Source organism: Drosophila albomicans, chromosome 3 (genome assembly GCF_009650485.2).
Source record: "Drosophila albomicans strain 15112-1751.03 chromosome 3, ASM965048v2, whole genome shotgun sequence".
Lineage (NCBI taxonomy): Eukaryota > Metazoa > Arthropoda > Insecta > Diptera > Drosophilidae > Drosophila > Drosophila albomicans.
Genome location: NC_047629.2, coordinates 18,556,183 through 18,570,321, shown reverse-complemented (window position 1 = coordinate 18,570,321; position 14,139 = coordinate 18,556,183). Strand labels below are relative to the sequence as shown.

The 14,139-nt window shown below is 37.2% G+C and overlaps 6 protein-coding genes across 6 annotated transcripts; 4 read left to right on the top strand and 2 right to left on the bottom strand.

Annotated features, from left to right (window-relative positions):
• Positions 1–522: 522 nt before the first annotated feature.
• Positions 523–1,324, bottom strand: LOC117566929 (uncharacterized). Its single transcript, XM_034246551.2, has one exon. It carries the CDS (start codon positions 1,114–1,116, stop codon positions 661–663), a length of 456 nt encoding a protein of 151 aa, XP_034102442.1. The 5' UTR covers positions 1,117–1,324; the 3' UTR covers positions 523–660.
• A 251-nt stretch (positions 1,325–1,575) lies between these two features.
• LOC117566927 (WD repeat-containing protein 48 homolog) lies at positions 1,576–5,004 on the top strand. The gene is made up of 9 exons (XM_034246549.2): positions 1,576–1,858; positions 2,034–2,253; positions 2,306–3,297; positions 3,360–3,464; positions 3,525–3,664; positions 3,727–3,922; positions 3,976–4,170; positions 4,241–4,346; positions 4,504–5,004. Exons 1-9 carry the CDS (start codon positions 1,817–1,819, stop codon positions 4,545–4,547), a joined length of 2,040 nt encoding a protein of 679 aa, XP_034102440.1. The 5' UTR covers positions 1,576–1,816; the 3' UTR covers positions 4,548–5,004.
• Positions 5,005–5,410: 406 nt separating this feature from the next.
• Positions 5,411–6,143, bottom strand: LOC117566928 (protein Vhl). The gene has a single exon (XM_034246550.2). It carries the CDS (start codon positions 6,025–6,027, stop codon positions 5,479–5,481), a length of 549 nt encoding a protein of 182 aa, XP_034102441.1. The 5' UTR covers positions 6,028–6,143; the 3' UTR covers positions 5,411–5,478.
• Positions 6,144–6,204: 61 nt separating this feature from the next.
• LOC117566930 (trafficking protein particle complex subunit 2-like protein) lies at positions 6,205–7,029 on the top strand. Its single transcript, XM_034246552.2, has 5 exons — positions 6,205–6,316; positions 6,378–6,547; positions 6,608–6,695; positions 6,755–6,834; positions 6,907–7,029. Exons 1-5 carry the CDS (start codon positions 6,284–6,286, stop codon positions 6,950–6,952), a joined length of 417 nt encoding a protein of 138 aa, XP_034102443.1. The 5' UTR covers positions 6,205–6,283; the 3' UTR covers positions 6,953–7,029.
• Positions 7,030–7,895: 866 nt separating this feature from the next.
• On the top strand, positions 7,896–8,462 carry LOC117570599 (cuticular protein 47Eg). Its single transcript, XM_034252342.2, has 2 exons — positions 7,896–7,995; positions 8,067–8,462. Exons 1-2 carry the CDS (start codon positions 7,984–7,986, stop codon positions 8,409–8,411), a joined length of 357 nt encoding a protein of 118 aa, XP_034108233.1. The 5' UTR covers positions 7,896–7,983; the 3' UTR covers positions 8,412–8,462.
• A 3,936-nt stretch (positions 8,463–12,398) lies between these two features.
• Positions 12,399–13,684, top strand: LOC117570598 (troponin C). The gene is made up of 4 exons (XM_034252341.2): positions 12,399–12,515; positions 12,605–12,779; positions 12,849–13,100; positions 13,501–13,684. The coding sequence occupies exons 1-4, from the start codon at positions 12,504–12,506 to the stop codon at positions 13,527–13,529; spliced, it is 468 nt and encodes a 155-aa protein (XP_034108232.1). The 5' UTR covers positions 12,399–12,503; the 3' UTR covers positions 13,530–13,684.
• The last annotated feature ends 455 nt before the right edge of the window (positions 13,685–14,139 follow it).

The following is a 14,139-nucleotide window of genomic DNA, read 5'->3' as shown; positions in this document are numbered from 1 at the left end:
TCATATATATATATCGATTGATTAGAACATATTTAAGCCACTGATGACCACTGTATGTTTGTAAAATATGTATGCATATTTAAGATTAAGTTAACGAGAGTAATTTGTATGTTTTTGCAATACAAAACAATTATTAACAAATAAAAAGTAGTCGTCAATTCAATGTCACTAAGACAGTTTGTAGGATGTTTTAACCAAGCAAGAAATTTGTAAATAAGTATTGGCGCTTAAGAATCATTCTTTATTCAAATTGAAAACATAGTATACATACTATATATATATAATTATATATATCAATGACTTTGATTTCACCATACACACACACGTATATTAATTAAACACACATAAATAAAAAAAGGAAAACAAAACAATTCAATTGTTAAGCATTACTAGCAGTTAAGAGAAGGCAATTAAAGGTACATTTAATTTTAAATAAAACAAATTTTAATATTCTGAACTAGTCTTCAAACTTTTCTCTATACATATAGTATATGGGTACACATATCAAAGTCTAGAAAATGGTTTGTTTTCACTAAATAATTTCATTTTATTCAAATTGTACGTACATAGTTTGCAACATTTTATTTTATCAGTTTATTATGAGCAAGTTATGTATGTGGGGCATGTCAGTAACTCTACAAAACGAATGTGCGTGCCATCCTACTTCTTCAGTTGGTCCACCTCTTGAATGTAATCCGTGCCAATCTTCACAATAGCGGCGCCTGTTCCCAATCCAGCCACTGTAGCCAGAAGTGCGTTATCTTTGGGCAGCGCTGACTTAATCAGGGCCCAGGCAAGCACGGATCCCATGCTGAAGAGAGTAGCTCCAAGTATTGCGTATACGCCACGTTTTCCATTCTTAACGTGCTTTAAGTGTGGACGACCGTAAATGTAAAAAGCACTGCCAACAATTGCCGAAATGAGAAATACATTTGTCAGATCTTTCTTGGGCAGCAACTGTGGAACGATTTGAGGATTCATGACGTTGACACTGAGTGCTCCATAGCTGATGACACCGTGCAGCGGTATGTAATAGTTGAAAACATTCTCCTTGGTGAAGGGTTTCAAACCAACTTTTTCACAAATGGTGCAACCTTTATTCTGTGTGCTGGCCATTGTTTGTAATTTTTGGATGCAGTAAATGCAAAAAAGTGCTGCTCTCTCAAGTTATGTAAATGTCAGTGTTGTCAAATGGTTCAATTATAAAATAATAATGCCGGTTTTCTTGTTTGAATCTGTTTACCAACAATTAATACACAAAAGCTTTAAAATCAGTATGTGTACGTAATTCGTATTTTATTTTTTCATTGATTTTGATTAAATATGCAATGTATGTTGAAATAATGAATGAAGAGTTTGGTACATCCGCCACAATGAACCGGCAACGAAAAAAAAACATAGTGGCAATGCTATGTTTTAAAAATTCCAATAAGCGCTGCACACAGGTAATAATTTCAAAGCTTTTAATGAATTCATGTTGTGTTTATTATTATAAATCGGAGCATGCATGAGGTCTTTATTGATAATTTATTATGCCAAGATATTTAGCGTTGTCATAGACGTAAAAATAAAAATATGAAGTTCAGTCAAGCTACGGTACATTATAGTATTTTTGGCAACGCTAAATTAGTATATTTTGCAATTGAACTTGCGGTCACGCTGAACTAAATCGTATAAAGTGCTAAATTTTTTTGCAACTAGGATAAGAAATTAATTAATGCACGTATTTAATGTGCAGAAGGAGACAACGTCAACGTGAAGTCACCACAAATTTCCCGCTACTACAACTGCTTCAGAGGCTTGGCCCGTCTACGAGATGTTGACGCACAAAACTTGCCAGGCACGGAAAAAAATGCAGGTGAGTAAAAGCCGATGATACCGATACGATACCCCAATAAGAAACACCGGGTATGGATTGCAAAAAAAGGAGGTTGCCTGCTTTTGCTAATTGGCATTCAAAATGGACGAATTTACGCTAGCATTGTGTGGTCTTTAATGAGGCAATTTATTATTTATGCTATTCGCGATTACAGGTCTCCTTTGTGATACGAGACGCAGAGGAGAAACAGCATAGGAATGGTGTCAATGCTCTACAGCTGGATGCCAACAATGGGAAGTTGTATTCAGCGGGTCGAGATGCCATCATTCGCGTATGGAACACACGGACAGAGTCCAATGAGAAATATATTCAGTCCATGGAGCATCACAACGATTGGGTCAATGACATTGTGCTCTGCTGCAACGGTCGAAATTGTAAGAACAACCAATTCATTTTTGGGAAAATGTATTACTATGTTTCTTGCAGTGATCAGCGCCAGCTGCGATACTACCGTCAAGGTGTGGAATGCCCACAAGGGATTCTGCATGTCCACACTACGTACTCACCGAGATTATGTACAGGCACTGGCCTACGCCAAGGATCGCGAACAGGTGGCTAGTGCCGGTCTAGACAAAGCAATATTTCTGTGGGACGTGAATACGCTCACTGCGTTGACTGCCAGCAACAACACCGTGACGACCTCTAGTCTAACAGGCTCGAAGGACTCCATTTATAGTCTGGCCATGAATCCCTCCGGTACTGTTATTGTGAGTGGCTCGACAGAAAACATATTGCGTATATGGGATCCTCGCACCTGCATGCGTAGCATGAAACTGCGCGGTCATACGGAGAACGTACGCTGCCTGGTTGTTTCGCCCGACGGCAATCAAGTGGTCTCCGGTAGCTCGGATGGCACGATTAAGGTGTGGAATCTGGGCCAACAGCGTTGCATACAGACTATACATGTACACAAGGAGGGCGTGTGGTCGCTGCTGATGAGTGAGAACTTTCAGTATATAATATCAGGCAGTAGGGATCGCAACATTATCGTAACGGAAATGCGCAATCCCAGCAACAAGATGCTTGTGTGCGAGGAGAAGGCGCCAGTGCTCAGTTTGGGCTACAACATTGACAAAACCGGTGTCTGGGCAACCACATGGAATTCAGATATTCGCTGCTGGAAGCTGCCCATGTATGACAGATGTACGCTCAGCTCTGGCGGCATGGATGCCCAATGGACGCAGGGTGGCACGGAATTGGCTTGCATTAAAGGTGGAGCTGCCATTAAAGAGTGCACTGTACTGAACGATAAACGATATATTATCACAAAGGACTCACAGGATCAGGTGGTGGTATATGATGTGCTGCGCGTGATCAAGAAAGAAGATCTGGGCCCAGTCGACTATGAGGAGGAGATTAAGAAGCGCAACAAACAAGTCTACATTCCAAATTGGTTTACAGTCGATCTAAAAACAGGCGTATGTGCGGTTTTCTTATCGTATTTTATAGATTACATATAAGTATTGTTTTCTTTGTATAGATGCCAACGATAGTTTTGGGTCAAGAGGAAGTTGATTGTTTCTCGGCCTGGGTATCCATAGAGGCCGGCCTTCCAGAGTGTGATGAACCGACAACTGAGATGAAGGTATGTTGATCGCAAGGATTGGGACATTTGCTTAGCGAATTTTCTATTTTCGTATTCCAGATTAATTACGGAAAATTGCTGCTTGAGGCATTACTCGAGTATTGGACGCCACCGCACAGTATACCACCGAATGAAATGGAGCCTGACGTGCGTGGTAACGGCTACTTTCAAGTGCCAAAGCACACTCCAGTTATATTTAGGTGGGTGAATTGAAAATATTAAATTTGCAGTTTGATCGCTGATTTTTCAATTGTATTTTTAGCGAGGTCGGCGGTCGCACTGTGTGTCGACTGTTGGTACGCGATGCTGCCGGGGACAGTGAAAGTACTTTGCTTCACGAGACAGCACCGCAATGGGTGACGGACGTTGTGATCGAGAGGAATATACCCAAATTCCTTAAAATACCTTTCTTCCTGCAGCCACATCCACAGATGACCAAGCCGGAGCGTACTAAAAAGGTAACAAAGTAAAGTTTTTCGTTGAAATGTAAACTAAATTTTGTTATTTATAGGATCGTCTGGTGGCCAATGAGTTTATTCAGTGCCGTAAGGTTTGTGAGCATGTCCTTGAAAAAGTGCTTAACGCAGAGACAACTCCCAGCGGCGGCAATGCAAATAATTCATTACAAAATAGTCAAAGCGATGCCAATTCGGAGGGATCTCAGCTGCCAGCGGAGGAGCGCATTGAGTTGTGGTGCAACGATGTGGTCAGTTAACTGCATTTCTATTCTTTCGAACGAAGTCATCTTATACCCGTTCTATTTTCTCTCTGTTTAGGTTGTTGATCCCAACATGGATCTTCGTACAGTTCGCCATTTTATATGGAAGCAATCGACTGATTTAACATTTCAATATAAAACAAAGCAAAACTTTAATTTCGATGGTAAATAATATGAAATGGAAGCACATCATCCACACATACACGAAACAATATTACACGATCAACATAATACTCCATACACACACGAACACATTCACAGAGATTTATGAATATTGCTAATTTCTAGCCTAATTGTTAGTTGTATTTATCCACCCAATAGGTTCAATCGGTGATAGTTTGGAGCGTGTTACTCGCAAATATTAAACGCGCTATCACCAGCTACCAGAGTATTGTGCTTTACCTATGGCGTTGCTTTCTCCCCCAAGACGCATGTGATCTTTCGTTATTATATGAGCTATACACATTGATCAACCATTTGTGTTTATTGTATGTATGTTTCGCAAGATATGTATTTGTATTTGTTTGTCCTTTGAACTAACTATCAAGTTCTTTCATTTTATTTGCTCAAACACTTATGTTTAGAATACAAGTAATAGAATGGTTTGTTTTATACATATATTTTTTTTGGTAGGATATAGCGAGTTCATATTTGAGAATTAAATAATGAGGTTTGCAACAGTACATAACAAATTGAATATTGAATTTAACTCTGTATTCACACTTATATACATACCATTTATATAAATACATACATTTAAAACTTAAACATCAGCAGCAGTAACAAGAACAGTAACAACAACAACAACATCGTCTTTGAAAAGTTTTGACAAAAAGCATCAAATGGACGACGACGGACGCGCGTTGCATACAAAGGTATATAATAAGCGCTTCGGCGTCATCCGAGTTGTTTAATTAGATTCATATACATATAAACATAATTCTAAGTATTCTGTTATATGATAAATTACACAAAACAATGCAATTGTAGTAAAAAAAAGGAAACATAAACGCATATATGCAGCCAATTTGTACATAAGTAAAAACAAAATGAATATAAAAATCGAATCAAAATCTTATTAAATTATTTGGAAATTAAGCTTGGCTTTTCTTTCCGCAATATAGTGTACAATACAATACAATATAGCACATATCTTATCACTCTTCAATCGTAATAGTCGCTGCTTTCTGTCTTAAGAACTACGGATTAATACATAATATACATTTAGGATTCAAGCCGATTCGATCAGCATCAGTAGCGGAAATGTTCAACTGGCCTTTGTCTAGATGTTCTTCTTCACCTTCGAATTCGGGCTGCTTGCGCCTGGCTGCAGTAAACCTCGATGGTGGCCAGAATTGTGAGCAACTGTTGCTTCAACGTTGCCGGTATCATGTAATTGTTGATGTAGTCTCGCGGTGCGTTGCACGTACGCTTTAGCCATTTAACGATCAACCACAAGCAGTTTTCCTTAAGGGTTCGCAAAGGGAAGTGTATCAACACCTGACTGCGAACATCGCATAGCTCCTCGGGACGCTGTGGATCTCTTGGCATGCGTATGCGCACAGGGCAAAAGATACGCTGGGAGCGAACATGCATCCGCTCGCCTGTATAGTAGTCACGGAAAAACCAGGTATGCGTATTAAATGTATTTACGCGTACCTCTTCAAACGGCTTTAAGGTGTATTGAATATTTTCGGTTTCGCGCTCACGCACCCAATACAAATCGACAGTGCGATTCGTTGTGTTGACAAACAGCACGTACACCAAGACTTCATCTTGTGGCGGTCCTTGTTGAGCCAATTCCCGCAGGTTGCGGTTTTGGTGGGGCGCAATCTGTAGATACATTTCCAGCTGGGAATGTAATATGGTAATAACAAGAAATGCTTAATTTCTTTATTTTGATTGTTGCACCGAAGTGTCTAAAAACTTTCAAAGCGTACAAGTGTGTATACGGATCTTCTTCTTTTTCCACCGTTCACATTCGGCGGATGCGTCTTTGCCATTCACATCGCTTGCAATGCGCTAAGTTAGCAGCACTGTTCTATCAGCTGACTGCTGTTTATGTTTTTACAAAATACAAGCAAATATTTAAAACACGACAATGGCATTTTGTATAGCTGTAATTGGCAAGGATGTACGTATTCAGTTAATTATTGCGTTTGTAACGTGCATTAAATGATATATCTATGTTCTAGAATGCCCCGTTATACTTGGCCACATCGGATTTGGAGCGGGAATTGGATTTACAATACCATGTTCATGCAGCTCTTGACGTGGTCGAGGAAAAATGCTTAATTGGCAAGGGTGCTCCAGATTCTAAGGAGCTGTACTTGGGATTGCTCTATTCCACCGAGATTCACAAAATGTAAGAGCATTACATTAGTATAATTCAATTCTATAAATAAATATGCGAATGCACTTTCAGCTATGGATTTGTCACAAACTCCCGAGTTAAGTTCATAGTCGTCATCGATTCCAGCAATGTTGCTCTGAGGGAGAACGAAGTTCGTGCGGTATGTATTCAAAGAATTTGTATAGACTTTTAACTTGCAACAGTATTTGTGTCCTCTAGATATTTCGCAATTTGCATATGCTCTATACAGATGCTGTTTGTAATCCGTTTTATATTCCGGGCGAGCAATTGGTCTCCAAGTATGTGCTATCCTTTTTATAACAGCAATTGATACTATGTTTTGTAATTGATTATTTATTTATATTTTGCAGGAAATTTGATCGAGCTGTGCAAAAATTGATGAACGGAAGTGCTTAATTTAAGTAGTACATACATAGTAATTACTCAAAATAAATACAAATCAGTACTATTAACATTACTCGCAGTTGCTTAATTTGTATTTTTTATTTATATTTAAAATATATTGTTCTATCTTTTACTTAATTAAAAATTGGGTGAAATTGGATGGACTTAAAGTGATATTACGTTACCTACTTTAAGTGCCAAAAAAAAAAAACAATATTTTGAGCTTGTCCCACAACATCGAAGACTGAAAATTTTGAAATACTTTTTAATAAACTGCTTGCAGCATCAATTGAAATGAATTTTTTTTATAATTTCATAAATTTGTCAAAATTGTATCCCTTGTTATTTGAAATTTTTTCAACCTTTGATATGACGTTAAAAATTTGCATATGTAAAGTGGTAAATATAAATCTAAGACAATTATTAGAATTTCTTTATAACATTAAGTATATTTCCGGTATATATAAATGTATAATAATTATTTCGGTTTTTTTTTGTGAAAAACGCCTGAAGAGACCAAATCTTAGGAAAAAGATGATGTTAATGTTAAATTGTAGTTGAACAAGTTTGATTACGTTCGGATTAAATTATGATTTAAACAGGGAACTGCTTAGTCAAATTGAAATAAATTAAATAGATTGTGGAACAATAATAATACTAATCTTGAAAATCTTGAAATCTACGCATTTTGACAAAATCAAAATACTTTAAGAAAAGAGCATAATTATGACGTCCGTAGATATTTTCTAGTTGACAAATAGTGTAAGTCTTGCACATCAATTTCCGCTTGATTCAAATGCCGTAAACCTGTTATATTTGAATGTGAAACGAGTATCTTCGGAGGTAAGATGAAGTGATATGCGATATGCGTTTTTTTAGCAGCTGACCAAGAAAAAAGTATTCATTCATTTGTATCCAAAATATTAATATATTAACATAATACATGCTAATCAAATGCTTCAAACTCTGAGCCTGGGTATAAAAGCTTTGCTGTTGCACATTGTAGCCATCAGTGAGTCTTACTAAGTCTTCAAGCAATCAACATGAAATTCTTTGTGAGTATTTTATCCTAATGCCGACGATGCAAAGATTAATTAATTCCTTTCATCCATTTAATCAATTGTAGGTTCTCTTCGCATGCCTTTTGGCCGTGGCCTTCGCCAATGAAGATGCCGATGTCCTCAGGTCGGAATCAGAAGTCAATCCCGAAGGTTTTAAATATGCTTATGAGTTTAGCAATAGTATTAAGGCTGAACAACAAGGAGATCTGAAGGACGGCGAGGAATGGGTTGTGAAAGGCGATTCTAGCTACACTTCCCCTGAAGGAGAGCCAATTTCAATCTCATATCTGGCTGATGCTAATGGTTACCAAGTTATTAGTGCCAATCCTCCTCTGCCCACACCTCCTCCAATCCCAGAAGCCATTCTGAAGGCAATTGCTTACATCGAAGCCCACCCCTCTCAAGAATAAGTCAAGTTTATGAAACAAATAAAAGTAAAAAAAAGCATTTCTAAATGAAAATATGTAGTTTTTATCTATCACTTTAATTTAGATTGAATTTGCAGAATTGTAATTTTATTTACCTACCCATAGGATCGTCAGATATTCATTAAAACTTCTGTTTGCCCATGGAGCTCATAAAATATGGTCCTACGATTTAAAGAGACTGAGTTTGTTTTAGTTTTTCGACGAACACAAACTTAAATTAATTTACATACATATTACAAGAACTTGAAAACAATCGGAAGCAACTGCAGTTGTTTTAGTTGAAAATATTTTTATATGTTAGGAATACCCAAGTGTTGAATTTTTTGTTAATACCAGCACTAATGAAAATGAATAAATTGTTAATTTCAATATAACTTTTATTACAGTAAGAAAATCATATATATATATTTTTTTTTTTTAAGTCAGTCTTAACCAAAAATGCAATAACCAAAAGTAATCTGATAAAAAAAACATAGTACCATACCAGCTGTATTCATATACATATATATATTTATAAACATAGTTGATTTTATATTTAAAATTAACTACTTGTTTGTTAACTCAGATTACTACCTAATGCCGTGCATAGTTATTTTTACTCACTTTAATTAGTTAAATTCTAATCAATAGATTTAACTATTTGGCATATGCGTTTCCATTGTGATGGATAAATCCAGAATACCGTGTATCAAAACATGTAGGAAAGATTTAGATATGAGTGCTACGCTTCGAGATACCCAGTGGATCACGTTTGTAATCATAAAACATTTATCCCATTAGTACAGTAAACAAACTTAAGATGTAGAAATATATAAATAAATATGAAATATTGTTAAACAAGTTTCTATTGTTCTACTCATTCAACATTATTGATTGTCTTCCAAATTACACATCATTAGTTATAAGCAATTTGCATAAAAAATGTGAGTAGAAAGTAACTGACGTGACATTAAAAATTGATCAGCGTAATGAAGCTACAAACAAAAATTTGGAACCCCCAGCTTCTAAAGATCTTTATGATCTATGTATTTACGAGGACACACAGACAGACATAAGTTAAGTATAGACGTTCTTCATTGGGTCAAAGATGTAGTTAAGATGTGTTAGAATACCCATTTTACTCACTTTCAATGGTCACAGGGTATGAAAACAAGTTATTCGCAAATTAACGAATCGTCATGCAAATGAGGGGCAATTTAATCACGCATTATTATAAATATGTATGGATGCATATGTAAATTTAAACAGCAGACATGTATTTTGGGTCGGCTCACAAAAACGTCAACATCACACTTTTGATTTCATTTTCATTTGGTATTCAGTTTTGACTACCCTTGAACTTGGACATTAATTCTTTTTTAAATGGCACTACGCTATTGTCTCAGAATTGATTACTCGTTAACTATTAAGACAGGGCTTTAGCCAATTATTTTTATTTATTTCATTTTTATACCCGCTACCCATAGAGAATATATAATATATTTGAAATAGCATATAAACTAAATATAGAATCTCACAGCACACTTTACTTGTTTAGCATTAAATTTATATTTGAACAGTAAACTGATCCTGTAGATGATGTAATATTGTCAGCACTAATCATTTTGAACTCTTGCATTTCAACAACGTTTAAGAATTAATTTAAACCTTTAAATTTGTTGAACTGATCATATTTAATATCCCAAGGTCTGAAAGTCTTTTCCCATGTACAACAATAAAGCGTAATCCTAGCTGCCTCTTTTCATAATGCCGATTGACACTCTGATAGCCCTTGAGCCCAACAATGGCAATCGATCAGTGTAGAGATCGTTTAGCATTTGCCACCACACAGCCAACACAGCGGCAAACTTAACGACTGGCAAATTGGTGTGAGCTTTAGATACTATTGTATACTATGCTCGTAAAGTGAATGCCGTAACGGTTGCCATCATCAATTACCCATAAAAATAGAGACTCGTCTGCGCTGTCTGTAAAAGTGATCTTAGGCGACGATCAAGGTAACATCTTCTTGTAAACTGCCAGAGGTTGGCTATCGTCGTCGCCGTCGCCAAATGTCAAAACAACAGCATTGAAACCGTTGATCAGACTGCTTGTTCTGGTTTTCCAAACACATAGCAGCTAATCGCATCAGAAGCTCAACATGAGAATATTGACAGAGTGTAAGCGAAAACAAATTTTCATCATTATGCCCAGTTGTTGAGATGCCAAGTTGCCAAGTTGCCGATGTTGGCGATGCCAATGTCGAGTTGCTGAGCTGCCGAGACGTCAACATGTCAGTCCAGATGTCGACGATGTCCATCATGAGTGCTCTTTCATGCAGCATGAAAATACTTGAAGTGAATTTGAGCATAAACGTATTCGGAAATCTGCAAACGAATTGTTCTCGAGTGTGCTTCAAGCACAATCGGGTCGCAAATCAAACAAGCAACACATTCAACGACATTCACTTTCTTTTTGGCGCGGACAGTGCAATCGAATCGTGCAGTTATAGATCATGTTTGTTACTACAAATGTGTCTTGAGTTTGTTTTGACTGCTGGGCAGCTGTTGGCCATAAGTAAAGTGCGATGCGAAACAGGCTAAGTTATTAGCCCAATATTTTACCGAGCAGCAAATTAAAAGTATATAAAACAAATGGCCAATATGTCAAAATGACGTCAAAAATTATTGTCATCTCTCTCCGCCATGCTGCTTTCATAATTCATAAAAAAGTTGTCGCTTTTTTTTCTTAATTTCTGAAAGAAACCAAGTATCTCATTAGAATTCAAGCGCCGAGCAAAACACAGATACAGATGCAGCTGGAGATAGAGATAGAGATGTTGATATAGATGCTATTTAAATGTCATATATAAATCAATTAATACTGTTCTAAATGTGTGTGCATATATTGCTTTTGTCATAAAGCAAAACAAGTGCTAATAATACTGCCGATTAAAATTTAAATAAGGAAATGAGACACGAAATGCCACAATTTTCGAATCGTTTATAAAAATGTCTGCGATTTCATTTGGCCCACAAAAAGTGTGTGGGACGCTGGGAAATTTTCTGATGAACGCATGTGTGGGCGGGCGGGCAATATGCTTTCAACCAATTAATTAATTTGGTTTGATCATCTGATAATTTGATCATTTTTACACATGCACGATGTGTTTAGGCGCCTTTGATTGATTGGCTCCATAAATTAGAGTGTGAAATTGCAATTGAGATTGTAATTGAATTAACATATTTAGCGGGCATTAAATTATGCACTGAAAGAAATTTCAGATTGATTAAATTGAAATTAAATAAATTTTACACGTAAAGTAAATAATATATACTATTGATCCGTAAAATTTAAGAAAAAAAAGGAAATAAATATTATTATATTAAAAATAATGTACTAATGTATTCCGTACTAAGTAAGTTCTCCACAAATTAAGTCTAATATACTTGAAAAATCTCTGAAAATAAATATATATCAAATTACTTTTTATTAAGAACTTTGAGAATATATTTTATATCAAACAACTATAAATTAGATTACACAAACTATTTGGTGATATTTTCTCACAGTGGATAGTATAAATATAATCATTGTTCTCCACGTTAAGCTTAGCAAACCACTACAAAAATCAAGAATATATTATTTGCTCTTGCTGGTGAAGTGTTGTTGGCCAGCCACAGCACAGTAAAGACCTCCAAATGCTCAATGGTTTTACAGTCTTTTTTCGAAAATAAATACAAATTTTCATAATATTTGAGCATGTGAGTGTGTGTGTGTAGAAGAGAGTGCTTGTACGTATAGAAGTGTGTGTGTGTGTGAGTTGTTTGTTTTGCCTGCTTTTATTTTCGAAATGCTGTTGAAAACCATAAATTAGCTTGTTACTTTTGGAATGCAGCGTTCACTGACGTGAGTGTGAGCGAGAAAGTGCTTGTGTCTGAGAGTGTTTCTGAGTGTGTGTGTGTGTATGGTGCGGGTGTGCTTCGAACATATCAAGAATTAAGGAACTAATTCAGTTGGGCGGCGCACGCAGTGGCAACAGTCGTTAGCAGTGATCTTTCTGGTGAAGAACGCACAAAGCACAAATCTCAAAACATGGACAACATTGTAAGTAGAACACGTCGAGCACTTACATAGCTTTGGAATGCTGAACCTTGGAATGAAAATGAAATACTAAATGCAATGCACAATTACAGGATGAAGATCTGACCCCCGAGCAGATTGCTGTGCTGCAGAAGGCATTCAACAGCTTCGATCACCAAAAGACTGGCAGCATTCCCACCGAAATGGTGGCCGATATTCTGCGTCTGATGGGTCAGCCCTTCGACAAGAAGATTCTCGAGGAGCTGATCGATGAGGTCGATGAGGACAGTAAGTTTCCCCCCCACTACATTTTTTAATTCTCTCCCTCTAAAAAAATGTGTGCTTATGTTTGTGCAGAGTCTGGTCGCCTGGAGTTCGAGGAATTCGTTCAGCTTGCCGCCAAATTCATTGTGGAGGAAGATGACGAGGCCATGCAGAAGGAGCTGCGTGAAGCTTTCCGCCTGTACGACAAGCAGGGCAATGGTTACATTCCCACCTCCTGTCTGCGTGAAATCCTGCGCGAATTGGACGATCAGCTGACCGACCCGGAATTGGACATCATGATTGAGGAAATCGATTCTGACGGCTCCGGCACCGTTGATTTCGATGGTGAGTACACTCGCTATATACTTGCTATATGATATACGCTGGCACAATTGAGACCAATTAGTAAATGCCGCATCTGTCAAATCAGAGGCGAGTAGTATCCGGCACTTTGGCCCAAAGCCAATATTAAAAGCGGCCATGGCGACATAATGCTCTCCTTCTTCTCCATTAATCGGGCTGATCGCCCACAAAAAATTATTGGTGTCTGCCTCTACACGCAGAACAATGCTTAGTCTGCCATCTGCTATCTATTTATAGGTATCTTTTGTTTTATATGTATCCATGTCTGAGAGTATCTATATCTACAGCATAGAGCTGTAACTAAATTCTCGACCATGATATCTGCGTGTGATCGATCCATTACGACTCACTAATTTCGTATCTCTCTCTCTTTTACTTACAGAATTCATGGAAATGATGACAGGCGAATAAACAAACACTAATTGGAGCTATCAAAGAAAATTCAATATACAAATATTTATTTTTTCAATCATGTTTATATCGTAAGAGTTCCCTCCCCTCCCCCACACTCTAAATGGCTAAATAAAATACGAGTACAATCACCCATCTCATAATATCAAAAAGAATGTTGATCCATTTATTGCCGATTCTAATTGCGATTGTGTCAAGAGAAATTGCCTAACCAACCGCTGGCTGTTTGTATTAAAAGCAATCTATTGTTAATAACAATAAACAATTGGCAACAGGAACTGATTGAGCTGTTGAGGAAAATCCAATAGCTAAGCACAAACACACACACACGCAGAGTGACATGGTGAAGGCGGCAAACAGTTGCCTCATTCATTGCATCATTTGGCTGTTTGCTGTTGCTGTTGCTGATGTGACTCACGGGTTAATTGATGTCCGTAAGCATCAATTATCGTCTCAGATCGAGAATCTATACATTCGCATGCATTGTACTTTAAGCAGCCGTTGCATTTATGTGCTAATTTGTGTAAATTTGGCAAGGCCAATGCGGCGTATGATAAACATTGCTTCAGCATGATGCAGTACAAGCCATCATAACACGTATACGCACCAT